This window comes from Calliphora vicina, chromosome 4 (assembly GCF_958450345.1).
Source record: "Calliphora vicina chromosome 4, idCalVici1.1, whole genome shotgun sequence".
NCBI lineage: Eukaryota > Metazoa > Arthropoda > Insecta > Diptera > Calliphoridae > Calliphora > Calliphora vicina.
The window spans coordinates 16,617,309-16,637,127 of record NC_088783.1 but is presented as its reverse complement, the minus strand read 5'-3'; the positions used below and the strand labels follow the sequence as shown (position 1 = coordinate 16,637,127).

The following is a 19,819-nucleotide window of genomic DNA, read 5'->3' as shown; positions in this document are numbered from 1 at the left end:
ATTACTTTTCTTTAAGATTGGTGGTGTCACAAAATCAACGAGCATTACATATAGTATTTCCACATCAGTTCCTAGATTCCCCAGAATGGTTTGGTGTATCAACGGACGATTATTTTCAGGTAATAACAAATTATATTTATTTTATTAAAGTATTTATTTTTATTAAATCTTTTATTTTCATATATTTCTGTTTACAGGTCTCAATTATGGCCATGGAAGAATCGAGAGTTCTGATATGGCATCGTGATAAATTAAAATTATCAATTATGTCGGAACCATTTTTACAAACAGTTTTTGATCACATACTGGGACGAGATGTGGTAAAGAAACTAATGCAAGTAACACAGGTAAATTTGTTTTTGTTTAAAAATTTAGATTTTTGTAAAGGCCCTTCCCATTTGAGTTTAGAAAATAAATTATTAGAAAAATTAGAATTGAACGCTCATTCTTTGACATTCGATAAGTAGAAACTTGAGAAATTTTAAACTGGGAACGCATTGAAAATTTTTGAATTAAAAATATTGAAGGAAAATAATGCATTTTTCATTTGATTAGGATTGTATAATTTAATTTTCATAATTATGCGGTTGTATAAAAAAACTAAAGTGTTTTGGCGATGACAATTGGCCGCCTAGTTCTTGTTATTGATGTTTCTGGACCATTTTCCCTGGGGCCAACTAATGTTCTGAAAGTTGAGGTGGACATTTGTCGGACATCATATTCCTTTATTAATTCACACATTTCTATTTTACATTTGTATAAATACAACTGAATTTCTCCAAAAGAAATCGTGTATTTTTAAGCCAATGTACATAACCTCAAATTTTCTTATCCTGTAGATTAAGCGTAGATTTAGAAATGTCCGTTCATCTAATATTTATACTCAAATATAAACTTTACGAAGCTTCCACATAACGTACGGAATAAAAACCACTCATGTATCTGTGTATATTTTCTGAATTGTCAGTTTTGAAAAATCATCCAAATGGGACCTTAAATGTTAAATGTCCAAGATATAAGCGAAAAATATATTTGAAATACTATACAATGGACATTTTTGGGTCCTTATAAGATTCTAAGCTATGTCCGACTGTACCCTTTTTGAATAGAAGGAAGACAAGATGGGATGTGCTTCTTCCCCAACCCCCTTTGATAAATTACATTGAGGATATTGTAAGAGCTGTGAATAAGCTTACGAGCTCCATACCTGAAGCTACTATTTGCAGTTGCGCAACCTCTGTAAGAACAGGTAATGGACGACCACCCTTGTAGTCTGCGGAAATAGCGGACTCCAGAAGAGACGTCACAAACTCTTCAATGATCAGGCGACTGGTCATCTTATAAATCATTATTGAATAAATTCAAAAATCTGGTCAGAAATGAAAAGCGGAAGTCATGGAGGATCTTTTGCAGCGGCGTCGAAAGCTCCTCAGAGACTATTCGCTTGCGTAAATCTCCAACCGTTCAAGGCTACATCCAAAAACAGGACGGTAAATGGACTACTAGTGGACTTGAGACACTCGAAGTGCTCAGGGACCCACATTTCCCGAGAAGGCTTATCCTCGTTATCTTTGAGATTAACGAGGATAAGATACTTTGGGCCATACGGAGCTTTGATCCATACAAGGCCCCGATGGCATTATACCGGCTGACCTGCAAAATAACGCTGAGCTAAGCACACCATGGCTGATAGCAATTTATCTCGCCTGTCTCTCATGGTCCTACATACCCAATAGTTGTACCGAATGTAATGTGACCTTCATCCCGATGGGAGGTAATACTTCACACACTAAGGCAAACGACTTCAGACCTATAATTCTATTATCCTTCTTGCTCAAAATCCTAGAGACAATCACTGACACCCACATTCGAATATCGGTTGATCAGGTATCACTATCTACCTCTCAACATGCCTATACCAAAGAAAGATCAGTTGAGACGGCACTTCACTCACTATTAGGGTACATCGGGAGATCCATCGAATTCAGCAATTACTCACTTGTGGCCTTTCTTGATATAGAAGAAACTTTCAATAATGCGAAATCTGCAACCATAATATCAGCCCTATGTTCCTTAAGACTTGACCAATCCATTGTTAGGTTATGAGTTATAGAATCAATCGCTCTAAAATTGGAACGACTACGATCTCTAGATTTGCCAAAGGAGACACTCCCCAGGGGATGTCCTATCTCCACTCCTGTAGAACTTGACCTTAAACTGTCTGGAAGATTAGGAAATTAGATTCCCAAAACTACAGAACTGTCGCCTATGAGAATGACGTAGCGGTGGCAGTTTCAAGGTCCTCTAACCGTATAGTTTTTGAAAGGGTATTGAGAAGTATGGCAAAAGAATTGAAAAGTATTCTATAAATAATGAATTCTCAATGGAATGAATTCAAAAAGCTTGAAGTATTAATGAATTAGGCCAATGAATTAATTAGTAATGAATTCTTTATTGGAATAGTTAAGAGATAAAATTTAATTAGAGATTATTACGAAACTTTGCTTATATTCGTTTTCGATTTTTAAAAATCTTTTCAATATCTCTCTCTTTACAGGTTAGCGAGTCAATTGCCAGTAATGGATTTTTACCATCAGGTAGTTATGATGATGCAGAAGACAAGCCCATGCTGATTATGAAGAAAAGTGTGGAAGGACACAGTTTAACAGCTTTAATAAATCGACAATTGCAAGGTACAAATTATTTTGAATCCAACATTTAAAACAATCACATAATTATTGTACATGTATAGCATATATTATGGGTTTATTTCATTTTTATTTTTCTACACACAACATTTAAGTTTCCTTTAAAAGTACAAATTATTTACAAAACAAATTCATTGGCTTTTTTGTTATTGTTCGTACACCTAGTGCTTGTTGTCGAATTGTGTTTATTTCTTTTCAATACTTGTCTTCAAATCTAATTCTACTACTATTTTTTTTAAAAAATCTATTTCATTATTACAACAAAATGCCTTCATTTACTAACCAAACCGTTAACTTTTTTCTAAAAAAAACAAAATAATAAAAAAACTCTTTGTATGTTGTTGCATGGGAAAGTTAAAAGTTTGATTTAGAGTATAATTCCACAAAACTTTAATTTTTAATTCTTTTAATTGTTTAAATTTTTATTTAATGTTTTTTTTTTTATTTGTGTTTTGTTTTATTTTATTTTTACAATATACTATTTGTGTTTATAATTCTATTTTAGAAGAGCATGTGCCTCTTTTGGGCCGTACATACACTACTAAAACTTTTCAGTTGTACAAGCCTAACACAGGCCTCGGCCTAAGCAACAACGATGAATCCTGCTCAGCAGCTGAATATACCACCTCAGACATACCACCGTGCCTGATTATAAAAGAATAATTTTAAATTTCTATCCACCACACACAACATATAGGAGAAAAGTCAATTTGTATAAAAACAACAAAAAAAATATATAATAATATCTAAATACTTTACTATAAATAGAACTAAAAACTAAACAAAACAAAACGAAACAACCAACAAGTAACTAAACTAAAATCTAAATCTAGAGTAATTGCGTTAGAATTAATTGTAAATCGATAAAATATTAAATGAAAATATGAAACAAAAAAAAAAAACTAAACCAAATATTAATGTATAACATTATTAAATACTACTACTAACTTTACGCAACTTAAGTGTAGCCACCATCCCCAGCATATTGAAATACTTACGTGTATCCTAAACAATATTTTCTGAATTAGAATAGGTATAATTTATAAAACGATAGATACTAAACTGTATTTGGCTAAAAATACAGTTCGAAATGAAGTTTAATTAAAACTTTTCATCACTATTAAATCTTTATTATCTTTATATTCCTTAGTTTGTTTCAGAATATGCAAATTGCGATTTCAAAATTTTTCAAAAACTTAGTGCGATTTCAAATTTGAAATGCAATTTAAAGATTTTGAAATGAAATTTGGTAAAAATTATTGCCTATTAAATAAATAAATCACTTTATTTATCAAAATTCCTATTTTGCTTTTATGTTAAGTGTATTGTTTGCTATTTAAATTTGGAAATAATTGTGTAATAAAACTGAATTAAAAACAACGGAAAATATTAATCTGCTATTTAACTTATAGCGTTTAGAATGTAAAAAAATAAAACATAGTTAATAAATTAAGACTAGATATCTCGAAAATTTAGGAACTGATTGAATAACACCAACAATTGAGAGATATAGATGTTGCAAACACCACTCTTTTAGTTTCTGTAATAAATAGCAAATCAGTATTTTAGAATTAAATGAAGCGAGCTGAACCAAATTCATATAGAAGTTTTCTGGAAAATACGATAAGAATTTGGGAGATTGCTACATTACATTATTGTACTGGAAAGTACAACTCTGAAAGTATGCTCGCTTCAAACAAATCAGTTGCGTTTAGTACAGCTTCCATGTGATGGTCTGGCCAAAATTCAGCAGCTCATAATAGATAGGACCATTTTGCTCCCACCAAATACAAAGCATTACCTTAGCGCCATGGATATTTGAGTTTTGGTGTCGATTCGTCTGGTTGGCCGGGATTCACGACATTCAAGGTCTCTCGGTTTCAATTCCTTTTTTATTAATTATATTTTAATTTAGAAAAGTCTAACTTTCAAGCTGATCTCAGAGCTTCGAATTGATTAATTCAATTTGAGCATAATTAACTAAAATCTTAATTCGGGATTAAACAATGTCAGCAATTTATTCCATAAATCCATTTCCAAAATCTACATGTTTAGCTTAGTTCCAAGGCATTTATCTCATTTAACTGCTATAAGTTTTAAATTCTAAAAATTTCTAATGAAAATTAAATCTTTGGAACAAACGATGGTAAACAAAGTTTGGAAGATTTTGCTTTTCTTCTAGCTGTTTCCATTCAATCCACTTTCACATGTACAAAATATTTATATTTTATTTGAATTTCCATACAATTCTTGACATTTCATTTGCGAGAGTGTAATAATTCACAGATTGCGTTTACGTGAGGACCCTTAACATTTGTTTTTAATAATTCACCAAAATTAATTGAGAAAAATTGACTTTAAATCATTCATTTATTGCATTAAGTTATTTTGTAATAAATTAGAATTAAAGGAAGGATTCAATAAGGAATTAATTCTATTTATAATGAATTATTAATGTAATGAATTCAATACTTTTGGAGTACTAAGACAAAGAATTTATTTATTTAATATAAGCGCAGTGAAGTCAACGAATAAATTCGTGCGGAATGGTTTAATGGTATCGCTAAGAGGATATATTTAATTTGAGTTAAAATTTGAATTAATAATTAATTCTTTCGAACCTTTGCCAGATTTTAAATTGTTTAATTATTATTTTTTTAATATAAATTATTAATTTATATTATCATTATTTATTTTTTAGGTGTTATTTAATGCGAGGCTTTTTATATACAATAATATTGTTAAAAATATTCACCCCTCTCAATATTTCACATGAAAGATGTTCCCTTTTCCCATTTTTCGTTCATCAAACATCAAAAAAATTCCTCATGTTGTGAAATTTTTAGATGGAATTTTGTAATCAATAAACAGCTGTTACGAACAAAATTAATTAATTCACGATAGCAATTTTCCCTTCGAGGTAAATGGATATTTCATAGGAACAAAATTTCACATGTTATTGCCGATAGGGGTGATTATTTGCTGAATTTTCTAGGTTTTATTTTAATTTTGATATTATTACAATGAAATATTATAATTGATAGAGTCCATATACATATTTATGATTGGTCTAAAAAAGATTTTATTTTGTAAGTTCTTTTTTTATTTACTTCTACATTTTAAGTTTTATCTATAATTTATTCTAAATTTTCACTAAACTAAATCCATGATTCATAGGCGGGATATTTTGGAAACTATTCTCCATATTCATAAAGAATTTTTGACAAAATTTACATACGAATTTTTAATAAATTTAAAAACTGTTTATGAATATGGGGGTATGTATATCTTTATTAAATTTATAAGAATTCTCAGTTTTTACTCAATATATATGTTAAGTTTGCTTTTAGGTTATTATATTCTGAAGAATTTTTATTATTTTTGGTTTTGCCTTTTTATAAAATTTAATTTTGAAAAGTTTTTAATCGATTTTATGATGCTTTTATCCCTTCGCCACATTGAAAGTAAAGAGTTTTCCAATAAGTACCGGCAAATGCCATAACATAACTTTTAGTAAAATTGTTTTTATGCTAAATTCCCAATTTTTAATTTGATAAATTCACTGAAATTTATTGTTGGGGGATAAGCTAGTTCCTATGCGCATTTCACTGGTTGCTTAGGCCAGATCATCAGGAAACCTTTTCCCAAAAGGCTTTAGAAAAACTAAAGATATTATACAAATAAAACTATAGAGTGTTTGAGAATTACAGACACTCAAGCTTTATTTGTAAAAATATCAAAGCTTAAACAAAACACCAACAATAAACCGTGATTTATCTTTTCTTACATTTCCTTACTACAATTGGTTGGTTTCTTGCCGACACAAACTGTAGTGTGTAAGTGAGTAAAGAAAAAACAAAAATAAAAACAACTTGCTTTATTGTTTTCGCAAGAAAATCAAACGTTCGCCAAAAATTTGATTTATAAGGAATGTTAAAAATTATTCAATTCCGACGGTTTTAAAAAACAATATTTCATTTTTGCACTTTTAAAATATGTTTATTTTGGCGATTTTTGTTGTTTCTTTTTAATAATTTTTATTTATCTTTTTTATAAAATTTAATTTAGATGATACTTTTATAAATTTTTCGCGTTTTTTTTTTAATTTGGTGGTTGTCCGTTTTTACGCAATTTCCATTTGGTGATTTTTGTAGAATTTTATTAGGCTAGTTTTATTTAGTCGTTTGTTGTATATTTAAGTTTATTTTGATTTACGATATTTTTTGTTTTTCATAAAATTTTTTATTATTTATTTTTTATATTTTATTATGATAAAAATGTTATTTCTTTACTTGTAAAATTAAATTTTTTGGTTTCTTTTTGTCATTTATTTATTATACAAATTTATTTTGGAGTTTTTTCCATTTTTTTATGTAATTTGATGTTTTTGTATTGCTTTTTTTAATTTATATTTTACGTTGGCCTTTTTAATAATATTAGATTATTACTATTAATTATAACAAATTGCTTACGTTTTTCTTCAAATTTGATGGGGGGATTTTATAACTTTTTTTTATTTGTTGCATTTTTATAATTTTTTTTTTTACGCTATGACGACGTTTTTTTGCACATTTTTCTATTGAAGATTTTTATAAAATTTTGATTTTAATTTATTGCATTTTCCTTTGTTTGTGTTTTATAAATTTTATTTCACACAAGATTTTTATTAAATTTGATTAAGGCGTTTTTGTATTTTGAAATTATTAAATATCGTGGATTTTTTGTTTTTGCGGACTTTTTAATTTTTTTTAACGTTTTTTTGTAAAATGCCAAAGTTTACAAATGTAAATACAAATATTGAAATTTGGCGATTATTAATACTTATTTGATTGTCTTCTCGGTTTTTTGTTTTTCTTTATTGTATATACAGTGGTGGTCAAAACATATGCAACCAGCAACAGAATTTTACAAAAGTGGTTTAAACTACTTTAAGATGTAAACAAAAATATTCATTTGCTTATAATATTTTTTAATTAATGCTTTAAAAATAAGAATATAAAATTTAATTCAGAATTTTTTGCATTAAAAAGAAAAAAAATTTAAAAAACTACGTATGGGTTGATATTTCATTGGCCAAAACATATGCAACTAATTGCTTTTAAAACATTTCTGTCTATAAAACTTAATATTTCGTGGCAAATCCTATATTTCCAATGACGGCCTTACATCGGCAAGGCTGTGAAGCTATCAAATTGGCAATAAAATTTACAGGAATAGCGTTCCAAGCATCTACCAATCCTTGAAACATAATATCTGAATTAGTGCAATTTTCGGTGTCGATTCTTTGATTAACGATTGCCCAAATGTTCTCAATGGGATTTAGATCTGGTAATTGTGGTGGCCATTCCATTACCGAAACTCTTTCTTGTGCTAACAACGATTTAACAACATGTGAAGAGTGCTTGGGGTCGTTATAGTGCTGAATAACTCATCCAAGAGGCTTATTATCCTCAGAATTTGGAAGCATTACTCTTTCCAAGATGTCTCTATAGATAAATCCATCCATTATTTCATTAATTTAGAGCGATTGGCCAACTCCAGCAGCAGAAAAACTGCCCCCATACCATTACGTTGCATCCTCCATGTTTCAGTGTCTTTTTGCAGTATTTGCTTGAAGCCGCGTGTTAAGTGGTCGTCTTACGTAACACATGAAATCACTTCCGATGATATTAAATTCGGATTCGTCGCTAAATAGGACAGTCGTCCATTTGTTTTCTGGCCAATTTAATTACTCCATAGCAAACTTCAAACGTTTCTTTTAATATAAGCGGTTTTTGCGCGTAGGGAAATCGTCGGTGAAGCTTGCAGGATGCAACGTAATGGTATGGGGGTTGTTTTTCTGCTGCTGGAGTTGGCCCATCGCTCTAAATTAATTAAATAATGGATGGATTTATCTACAGAGACATCTTGGAAAGAGTAATGCTTCCAAATTCTGAGGATAATAAGCCTCTTCGATGAGTTATTCAGCACGATAACGACCCCAAGCACTCTTCACATGTTGTTAAATCGTGGTTAGCACAAGAAACAGTGTCGGTAATGGAATGGCCACCACAATTACCAGATCTAAATCCCATTGAGAACATTTGGGAAATCGTTAATCAAAGAATCGACACCGAAAATTGCACTAATTCAGATATTATGTTTCAAGGATTGGTAGATGCTTGGAACGCTATTCCTGCAAATTTTATTGCCAATTTGATAGCTTCACAGCCTTGCCGATGTAAGGCCGTCATTGAAAATATAGGATTTGCCACGAAATATTAAGTTTTATAGACAGAAATGTTTTAAAAGCAATTAGTTGCATATGTTTTGGCCAATGAAATATCAACCCATACGTAGTTTTTTAAATTTTTTTTCTTTTTAATGCAAAAAATTCTGAATTAAATTTTATATTCTTATTTTTAAAGCATTAATTAAAAAATATTATAAGCAAATGAATATTTTTGTTTACATCTTAAAGTAGTTTAAACCACTTTTGTAAAATTCTGTTGCTGGTTGCATATGTTTTGACCACCACTGTATATATTTTGTTAGGTTTGGAGTTTTTTTTTAAATTTTATTTCATCAATTATTTTTTAAATTTAGTTTTGTTAATTTTTCTATAAAATTTAATTTTCTGTTATATTTAAAAACAAAATATTTTATATTTATTTTTTGAATTTAGCGTTTTTTATATAAAATTTCGGAAACTTTTCTGTTTTGCTGCTTTTTTTATTTTTGCACATTTTTTAAAATATGCGCCTAAAATCGTACATATATAAAAATATATTCATCCCCAAAGTATGCTTTATTTTTTTGTTAATTTTAATTTGAAAACAGGGTGTTTCATATTATGAAATAGTCAACCGGGTGTTTCGTATAAAATCTGAAGCCTGAAAGTATGCTGTGTTAATTTGTTTAATTTTTTAACAAACAATGCTTTCTCATATTTCTGTTCTCCTGGTATTTAACCAGAAAAATACTGAATGCATTTTTGCCAAATTATGCATAACGTGACCAACTAAAAAACAGTAATAGTGGACTAAAGCGAAGTTTTAGAGCATTTTCAAATATTTGATATAATTAAAAGTATTTTAATGAATTAGAAAATTTAAAATAAAAACAAAACAACAAAATATGTGTATTTTGTATTAAATTAGTTTTTTATTTGTTTCATAATAAATCTATATAATTTGTACAAATATTTATTGTAACACTTTAAAACTTGTCGACAGTTGACCATATCTTGTGCTTGTTTATTTTTATGCGGTTATAGCTTTACTTTAATCCTATTGCTTTTCTGCCAGATATGCTTCATGATGGGAACTTTGAAAATTTAGCACCCCATAGAAATTTTTCGTTGTTTTGGTTTTATTTTAACTTTGATGTTATCACAGTTTGCAGATCTCTCAAATAATTCTCAGACTATGCTGCTTATAGAGCAGCTAAACCAGCAATCAAATTCCAACATAACTGTAAATAAAAACAATAAAAATTAAAAATAATTTACATATATCTAAGAATTTTACAATACATTTTGTAGAGTCTAGTTTCTCCATGCATTCAACATTAATAAGTAGAAACAAATTATTTTTAGCCTTTAGAAAAAGAAATGTATATTTTGAAACAAATACAAAATTATAAAACATTTACATTACATGTTTGTGTGTTTATTTTATGCATATTCATCTTTGACGTCAACTGTCCGATGAATTTTAATTGGAACGTAAAATTGAAAATACGCAAAGAATTTTCTACATAAATATTGTTTATAATTATTTAAAAGCAACAAATGTTACACAATTATTTCCAAAATAAAAATGAGAATTTTCAACAATAGCAACAAAAATCCTACTCTTGCTATAGCATTAAAACTAACAGAAACTATGTTAATTACCATTATCAAATTTAATTCAAAATAAATTATAAAAAATTGGAAAAAATTTAAAAAAAAACTGTTTATTTTTTTTTGTAATTTTATTTGAAAATCTACAATTGTTTCAGAGACATAAAAATGCTTTGTGCATCAATCAGAACACTACTATCAACTTTTACCAACTTCTAACGAGAACAAGAATTTTTTTCCTTACACTCACACACAATAATTGTTTTGAAATCAAATCAACATACAATTTTTATTATTGCTAATTCATCAAAGAACAAAGTTCAACAATATTCAATAAAATATTTTTGTTTACTTTTGTACGTTACCAATTTTTTGTTACGTTCATTTCTTTTGAAATACTTTTGGTTGGAAAATTTTAATTTCGATTTTCTTTTTGTTTTCAAACAACAACAACAACAACTACAAACAATGACAACAACAACAACAATATTAGCCCTTCCACGGATATCGAAATATTATGAAAGTGGTAAGTAGTTTTTGACTAAACATTGTCTTTAATTAATTAATAATAATTATTTTCAGTTTATATTTTTTTTTTAACAATGAAAAGTTTGTAAATACAACAATCGAACATTATTTTAAAACCCTGTGTGTGTGTTGTAATGTTTATAATTATAAATTTATAAGTGTCCAATTAGATTTTAGAATTAGGTTTCTGTTTATTTCTTTTGGACTAAAATGTATTATCTTTTGTTATGATTGTACAAACTGCATGAGTGATATTTTCGTTATGATTTTGTTTTTTTATTTTAGGAAATTAAACAAACCAAAAAAAAAAAAAAAGTGACAAATATGTAGTTAAAAATTAGTGTTTAAGCCAAAGTAAATTCTTATTTTAAATATTTTAAAACCTAATTATTTTCTTTTACAGTAGGAGATCCAAATTCATGGCGTTTGGGACGCATAGACGAGACTGATACCGAGACGGCTGTATGAGTACGTAAAAAAATCTTGCTATTGTATAGTGCTCGTCGTCGACCCAGTAAGCTTAGACTATGAGAATTAATTTTGAGTATTATTAGCAATTAAGATACAAATTTTATTCAAAGAATATAATCAATGTACGACAAGAAACAAATTTGTAAATTACATTATATATGTATGTATGTATATTGGTATTAAATTTTCGTTTTTGGTTTAGATGTTAAGTGGCTTGTTTTATTCAAGAATAATGGCTATAACAAATATCAAACAGTTAGGGATTGATTGAGAAACAAGGCCGAAAAACAGTTTTTATAATCTTTGTATGAAAATCTGTAAGTTTTCAAATAATCAAACAAATTTGAAAACTGTTTTCCGGTCGTGTTTCTGAATCAGAAATTTGAATTAAATTCTAGCAATATTAAATTAAAATAATGGGGGTTTAACTCCTATTGCCTTATTATATAGTAAATTAAAGATTTGATTTGTAGTAGTGGTCAAGTATTCTAAAACTTATTAGAGTAAAGTAATTCACCATTTTTTATCCTTGCGAAAATGACAACTTTCGCCTAGTCACAACAACGCATGGTTGTTGTGCTTGTGCGAAAGTTCGTAATTTCGCTTGGGTAAAAAACGGTGACGTAAATACCTTCATTATTTTAAAGGTTCTTTTGTTTATTATTTGTTTTATGTTGTTTTGTGCAAACATTTGTTTTTTTTATTAAACCATTACAAAAATACCAAGTTCCTCCGAATATAAATTCATTGATATCTGCCTGTATTTACGTTTCTTTTTAATTGTTGTTCTATTTTCAAGAATTACGAATTGTGAATGTATAAATTTAAATTCAGTCTCACAACTTGCGCTGGCCCTATAACAGCTACGTGAAAGTCCGTCATCTTCTGATAATAAATAGTGTCAGTGTCTAGAAATTGAATTGAATATAGTTGTATTCAAAGGTTCGAAAGAATTAATATTTAATTGCATTTTCGAAATCAAAATAAATTGTATTTCTTAACCATTAATTATGAATTTATTAATAAGCTTAATCCTTTGTACTTCAAAGGTTTTGAATTCATTCATTGGAGAATTCTTTTTTTTATAGAATTAATTCCTCATTGAATCGTTAAAATTTTCTAGAAGTCAAATTCATTACAAAATAGCTTTAAAAATGTATGGAATTGTTCTTATTCAAATATATTACAAAAAGTCATTAATTCATTTGTTTCCAATTTCGAACGAAAGATTTCGTTTAAATTGCGAAATAAAACTGATTAGTTCACATAAATATGTATGTAGTTTTCATCTTCGCTTAGAATGCGAACGAAATCTTTCATTCGATATTGTAAAACAGACTATAAAAGCAAAACAAAAACAAAACTGAATCATTCAAAGGCTCAATGAATTATGTTATGAATAAATTCAACAATGAATGAATTACATTTCTAAACAAAAGCATTTGAATGAAGCTAAAGAATTAGATGTTGAGAATGGATTTATAGAATGAATGACTGACATTTTTTTTAATCGAAAAATGTATAAAGCTGTTAAAATACTCTCTAGATCATGCATAAACTTGATAAATAATATTTTATACGAAAATTCTGTTAAAATTATCTCTAAATCATGAGGATACGTTTCTTACATATTCCAATTTCGAACTTAAAAATTTTGAAAAAAAAAAATCAAAATTTTCCGGCATTTTAAAGTATTTTCGAAAATTCGAAATATTTAAAGGATGGGTGATTTAAAAGAAAAGAAAAAAATCAAACAACTTATAGGATATAAAATATTGTAGCGATAAGCTCAGCATCAGGAAAATAATGCGACAAATTATAGAGATTGCAACCTTTGCTTCTAGAGCCCACTTTGTAGGGTCGCAAATGAATATTTTAGAAATTACATTCGGAATGACAAACTTATATAGTTATACCCTAGTTGCAAAATGTACAAAAACGGGGAGGCAAGTGGGCGAATCCATTAGTGGTCAGAGAAACCGGTTTATTAAGATTTCAGTTAGATTTTATTTAGGAAAAAACTGACTTATTCAAAATCGTAAGATTAGCAAAGTACAGAAAAATAACTTTTCAATATTAATTGAAAGTGAATGATTTTTGTCTGCTAACATTAGACAAAATATATAGGAAAATAAATTTGTTATGGTCTCAAGAAAATTTTATGGAATTAGAATTATTTTATTTCCGCCTGCTTTAAACAAAGTGTTAATAAAATTTGTATTTCTGCCTACTTAACCCAGTGTTATTAAATTTCCTTTTATTTCTGGCCAATTCAGCCTTCTCTGTATACAATTTTGTTTCTCGTTGTACATTTATATTTAGCGAAATTGTTATATATACAAAATATTATAATTATTATTATTAATAAATAATACCTATTATTTTTTCATATATTTACAATTTAAGTACATAAAGAAAATTAAATTTAAATCAAATTAAAAAAAAAAATAGTATGTATGTGAATGTGACAAAAAACCAAAAAAAAAACAAAATAGATAAATCGCAAATTGTTAAAATATAAAGATACCAAAAACCAGAAAAACAATTATAAAGAAATACATAGTTTAAAAATTAGTAAAACTTGAAAAATAAAAAGAAACTAAAAACTCATTGGGTGAGATGTTGCATAAAGCTGTCATAATTAGTTTTATTTTTTTTTTTTTTAAAAAGCCCTTGCAACTATCTTAACCTAACAACCAACAATAACAACAATTGGTGTGTAACTTTATTTTTGTTATATTTTTTTAATGTAATTTATGTAATAATAAAAAACGAATAAAAAAAACCAATACCAACAGAGGAATAAAATAATAAAAAGGAAAAAACGAATAAATATTTCAAATATTGTATGCGAATAAAAAGAAATTTAAAAATAAACAAATAATTGTAGTTTTAATTAATGGGTGTTGTGATTAAGGTAGGTTTAAAAAGAAATTGCGGAAACAGATAATGCGACATAAATCAAGATAGTCGAAAAAGCTAACATTTTAATAATTTTATTGGTTACCAATTTTGCTCTTTTATTTTAGGAGTTATAGAAATTTAATATCAATATATATGAGGCCATCAGTGTAAAAGTGGTGTAACCCACACTTTTTGATGGTTGCTATTCTGGTGTTACATTACCAACTATCAATACAGAAGTGGAATATCCACTATTACTCAAAAGCAGATGAAGCTGAGCATAATATTACAAAGTAATAGTGCAAATTCGGATAGTAACAAAAAGGTGGCTACTAAGATTCCATAAAATCCATACATTTTTAATTTTTTACAAGTATGTACACATCTGCTCAAAATAATAGATACACCTAATTGGAAAAAATTTAAATGGCGGTAACATTGAAAATTTCCTCGCAAGCGTTAAGAATACATCATATTATTAAAATTTCTATCTGGCAATGTCATGTCAGTCAAAAATCTGGCAACTATTTGCTTTCATGTTGATTTTTAAAAACGAATTTATTTGAATTACAAAAAATTATTTGCTCATAAAAATAGATACACATCAGTAATTTGTAATTTGTTTATATACAATTTTTTTTTTGTGCAATTTTTTGTTCCTATTTACGTGAAACAGTAAGTATAATTTAAATTTTAGCAACAATTTTATAAAAAATAGGACTCTTTTGAAGAAAATGGGACGAAATCATCATTGTACCGAAGATGAGAAAAAAATTGTTCAAACGATGAGAAATCAAGGAAAATCATTACGGGAAATAGCAAAGAGCATAGGAAGATCTTTACATTTTGTCCAAAATGCTTTATCTAAAAAACAAAAAAGAGAAACTCGCGGTAGACCAAAGAAAACCAGTCCAGAAACAGATAGGCGGATCGTCCTTATGGTTAAAAAAGACCCTTTCATATCATCGAAAGCTATTTCTGCGGAGCTATGTAACGAAATCAGTCCACAAACAGTTCGTCGTCGTCTTTTACAAGCTAAATTGCCGGGAAGAATTGCCAGAAAAGTGCCACTAATGCGCCAAAAAAATATCAAGACAAGATTAGAATTTGCTAAAGAGCACTTACAATGGTCCGGGTGTGAAGGCGAAAAATGGAGAAATATTTTATGGAGCGACGAAACAAAAATAAATTTGTTTGGAAACGACTGCCAAAGAAATGTACGCCGACCAAAAGGAAAAGAATTCCACGTTAAATTTACAAAAAAGACGGTAAAACATGGCGGGGGAAACATAATGGTTTGGGGTTGCTTTTCATGGAATGGTGTTGGTCCGATATTCCGAATAGAAGATACCATGAATGCTAGTGGGTATAGAGACATATTGGAAAACGTAATGCTTCCATATGCATCGGAAAATATGCCATTAATATGGACATTCCAGCAGGACAACGACCCAAAACATAGTTCAAGATTAGTTAAAAACTGGTTCTTGGAGAATAACGTACCTGTTTTAAGCTGGCCCAGCCAATCCCCTGATTTAAACCCAATAGAAAACTTGTGGAGTGAATTAAAGATAAGGCTTTCGAAGGAAGTTTTCAAAAATAAAGACGATTTATGGGAGAAAACGCAAAAAATATGGTACGAGATTCCATTGGAGAAGTGTCAGAACTTGATATCCAGTATGCCCAGAAGAGTGGAGAAAGTTTTACAAAACAAAGGTGGATATACTGGATACTAGCTTTACTTTAATAATAAACTAATTTTTTTAAGATAAAATTTATTAGCTTTTGTTTAATAAGAATTTTTAAAAATGTATCTATTATTATGAGCACCAAATTTTTCGAAATTTAAGAAATTTAATTTACTTTATAATATTTATTATTAATTATGAAATATTTTGTTTTTGTTTTTTACTCTCCTTTTAACTATAAATAAAAATCGACTGAATTTTTTTTATAATTTTACAATATACCATTATTTTTTTTCGTTATTAAAAAATAAATTTTGGTGTATCTATTATTTTGAGCAGATGTGTACATAATCGAACAATGAAGATGTGCACTTTAACGATGTCGGTATTAAAAATGCAGCCAGTGACAACAACACAACTAAATGCATTGGAAAAATGGAAAAGGACATTCTTGAATTGTTGCACTTCATCATCCTGCCAGTTCATCACACTTTTTATAACAACCTGAATTGCTCCAACAGAGTCAGGGATCAAGATGATGATAGTTCTTGTACTATTATGAATTTTGATTGATTTCTTAATAACTTTGTCCTAAAATGGTGTAACTTGTTTATTATTTTAAATTGGACCACATATCATAAATGCAGAAGTGGTGTAACCCAAATGTTTCCCTATATTAACTTAAAAATACAAAAATACACAATTAATGCAAAATAAATTAAAATCAAAAAAATATTTACCAAATTTAAAATTGTCTCATTGTCTCTTAAGTAAGTAGTTTGTAAATTTCTCATATACATATTTGGAAAATAATCTCATCATTATGGGTATAATGCTCCAAAATACCATTTATATGATATATAATATGGTACTGTTTATTAACATTGTGAACCAAAACTAGCTTTTTGAATTTATATTACAGTACTTAGGAAAATTTTGATATATGTACATAAAAAATGATTTTAGCGAAGCCGGTGTTGGATACACTCTGATTTCTTTACACTTTTACACAACAAACACAAGAAAAACAAGTAAGAGAGCTATATTCGGCTGTGCAGAATCTTATATACCCTTCACCAAATTATACTTCAAAATACAAATTTAAAAATTTTTAGGTAAACAAAATTTATTTTATTTTTTTTTTTTTTTTGGAAAAAAAAATTTTTCGAATTGTTATTTAAATTTTTTTTTATTAAATTTTATTTTTTTTTAAATTTTAAAAAAATTCGGGTTAAAAAATATTTTTTCCGATTTTGACCCATTTAGGGTCCAATTTACTATGATCTTATATACGTCGTTGCAAAGGTCTTTGAAATATCTATCATTAGATATCCATATTGTCTATATTAATGACTTAGCAATCCAGATATAGGTCAAAAATAGAGGTTGTCCTGGTTTTTTCCTCATATCTCAGCCATTTGTGGACCGATTTTGCTGATTTTAAATAGGAAATTTCTCGAAAGTATGTCTGACAGAATTAAAAAATCAGAGTGTAATTTTCCATTTTTTTGAAATGAATAACCTCATTATTATTTTAAATATTTTGTGAACTAGCAAGATTTTTCAAATTTTGTCTAAATATATCTGGGGAACCAAAATGGTGGGGTCGGAAAAGGAGGTGAGTCACCTCCCATACAAAGTAATAATTGCAAGGTTCTTCAAACTTTGTCCTCCTCATAGTTCTCTTACCATTTTACATATATTGGCTGAAAATGGTCGGGATAGCATTAGTGGTCGTGGCACAAAGTAAATAATTAATTTTAAATATCTGGAGAACTATAATTCTAAAAATATTTAAACTCTGTATCACTCAATTTATTACCATTCTACTGAGGTTAGCTAAAATCGAAATTATTCCCGATCCATTTTTGAAGTTTAGCTAAGCATGCTCGGCTTAGTAGGAATGATCCCTCCCTTATAAAGGAAAGTTAAAGTAAAGCTTGATATTTACATAAAAGGTTTAAAAATGCCAAATTAGTTATTTTCGAATATCAAGTGAGCTGTAATTGAGAAATTCTCAATATTTTGTATGTGTTATTTTCGTACAATTATACGTGTTAGGAAAAAAAATTCGCTATTGAATTTTTCTAATATTAACTGCTTCATTTTTATGTTGAGCATTGGTCAGACAAATTAATATCAAAAATCCTGAGGGAATAAACAGATTTCTATACAAATTGTCTAACTTTAATATTATACTAAACAATAGTTTAGTTGGGAAGGGTTACACTTCCACTCGGAGACCACATAAGGTTCATTGTGATTCCCTTCAAGAGTCAGATAAAAAGAAAAATTATGCCATTCCTGAAAAAGGGGGACATGAAGAAAAGAAAGTTATTCAGTCCAATTATAAATAAAAATTCCGAGGAAGTTTTTTTCCTTTTCTCATTTTTCAAATTCAATGGGAAAAAACTCCCGGGAAAAAGTGGTTAGAAATTTGAATACACTGTAGAATATCCTTTAAATAGCCAATAGCCTAAACACCCTACAAAAATTCATAGGTAAATGTGCTATTATCACATTTACCTATGAAGGCCGCAATTGAGCAGTGACCGGTTATCACCACTACTAGAATTCTGAGACTATACATATCCTACCCAATTAGTGTTTTGGTTGCCTTTACTTCCAGTTTTGGCCAAAATGCCTTGGAAACTTGACAATCTGTCCTACTATTAAAGGATTGGTTGGTGGAGCCGCGGAATCTTTCAAATATTAGCCTGTTGTAGTGACAAATAGAAGGTTAAAACGACAGTAATAACTTACCCCATCAATAAAACAAAAATCACGATGAATTTATCCGAATTCGTTTTGTAACCGAACTTAATTGATATTGATAATCATATTCCATCATATCCAAATAATCATCATCGCTTCTTCTTTGTCGCCGTTTTTCACCCACAGGGCTAATCCTATTATTTGAGGGAAAATCTATATCCATTGAGGTACATGCGTTTGCCACTGGTTCCACCTGCATATTTTGCTCTTCAAAATTACTATTTGTAATTTGCATAATGGAGCTTTCCTTAATTCGTTTACTTCGCTCCGGTCTTTGGGAAAGAGGCATCACAAATGTCTTGTAGACCCTTAATAGCTCGTCATGGGTTAATTCATTCATATTTTGTACGGGTAATTGACGCTGTAAAATATTTAATAAACAATTTTAATTATTTGTATTTCACTGTTTAACAACTTTACTTACCTCATTAAGAATTCTTAAAATATCGTCGCGACTTAATAATTCTGATAATGCAAATTCCATTTTATCTTAAAAAACATAATTTGTTTATTTTTTACCGGCGACAAAACACAAAGTATATATTAATAAAATTGCGTGGACTAAATAATTAATGATGAATTCAAGACGAATAATAATTTAACTATATTATAGTTTAAATCTCTTGGTAAATTACCTTAAAAGTAATTTAATTTCTTACTTTAAATATTTTTACTTCTTGTTTATCGTAGTTTTTACGGCACAAAATGCATTTTTTTCCTGTCAAAACAAAAATAAATGTAATTCTGCTTCGTTTTTGTTCAAACAGTCACCTCCAGTGAAACAAGCCGAGCCAAAATTTTGGGCGGCGGCAGCTGGCAGCTTTATTGTTTATTTTCGCCGGCGGCGCCTAAATAAAACGGCGGCGGCTGAATTTTCGGCTTAATTTTATTATTTATGTTCGGAAATGTTGTCCTAATAA

The 19,819-nt window shown here is 28.6% G+C and overlaps 2 protein-coding genes across 3 annotated transcripts in view; one reads left to right on the top strand and one right to left on the bottom strand.

The window, feature by feature from the left end:
- The window catches only part of bves, a 50,133-nt gene extending 38,466 nt beyond the window's left edge, over positions 1-11,667 (top strand). Inside the window, exons 3-6 of one of the 2 annotated variants that reach the window (XM_065506694.1) lie at positions 17-119; positions 198-347; positions 2,558-2,693; positions 11,465-11,667. In XM_065506694.1, coding sequence (XP_065362766.1) covers positions 17-119; positions 198-347; positions 2,558-2,693; positions 11,465-11,529 — 454 coding nt within the window. In that variant the 3' untranslated portion in view covers positions 11,530-11,667. Of the gene's footprint in view, positions 1-16; positions 120-197; positions 348-2,557; positions 2,694-3,213; positions 3,614-11,464 lie in introns of those variants that run through there. The other variant, XM_065506693.1, reaches the window with a different exon arrangement.
- LOC135956266 (uncharacterized) lies at positions 9,828-19,533 on the bottom strand. The gene is made up of 3 exons (XM_065506695.1): positions 19,324-19,533; positions 18,888-19,260; positions 9,828-10,160 (listed from the first exon to the last, which is right to left on the bottom strand). Exons 1-2 carry the CDS (start codon positions 19,381-19,383, stop codon positions 18,907-18,909), a joined length of 414 nt encoding a protein of 137 aa, XP_065362767.1. The 5' UTR covers positions 19,384-19,533; the 3' UTR covers positions 9,828-10,160; positions 18,888-18,906.
- Positions 19,534-19,819: the final 286 nt, after the last annotated feature.

What these genes read in the sequence shown, in the direction of transcription:
- LOC135956266 (XM_065506695.1), bottom strand. Translation starts at nt 19,383, where the DNA reads ATGGAATTTGCATTATCAGAATTATTAAGTCGCGACGATATTTTAAGA. An exon ending in TTTTAAGAATTCTTAATGAG is followed by an intron (nt 19,261 to 19,323) that starts GTAAGTAAAGTT and finishes AATATTTTACAG; the next exon opens with CGTCAATTACCCGTACAAAA.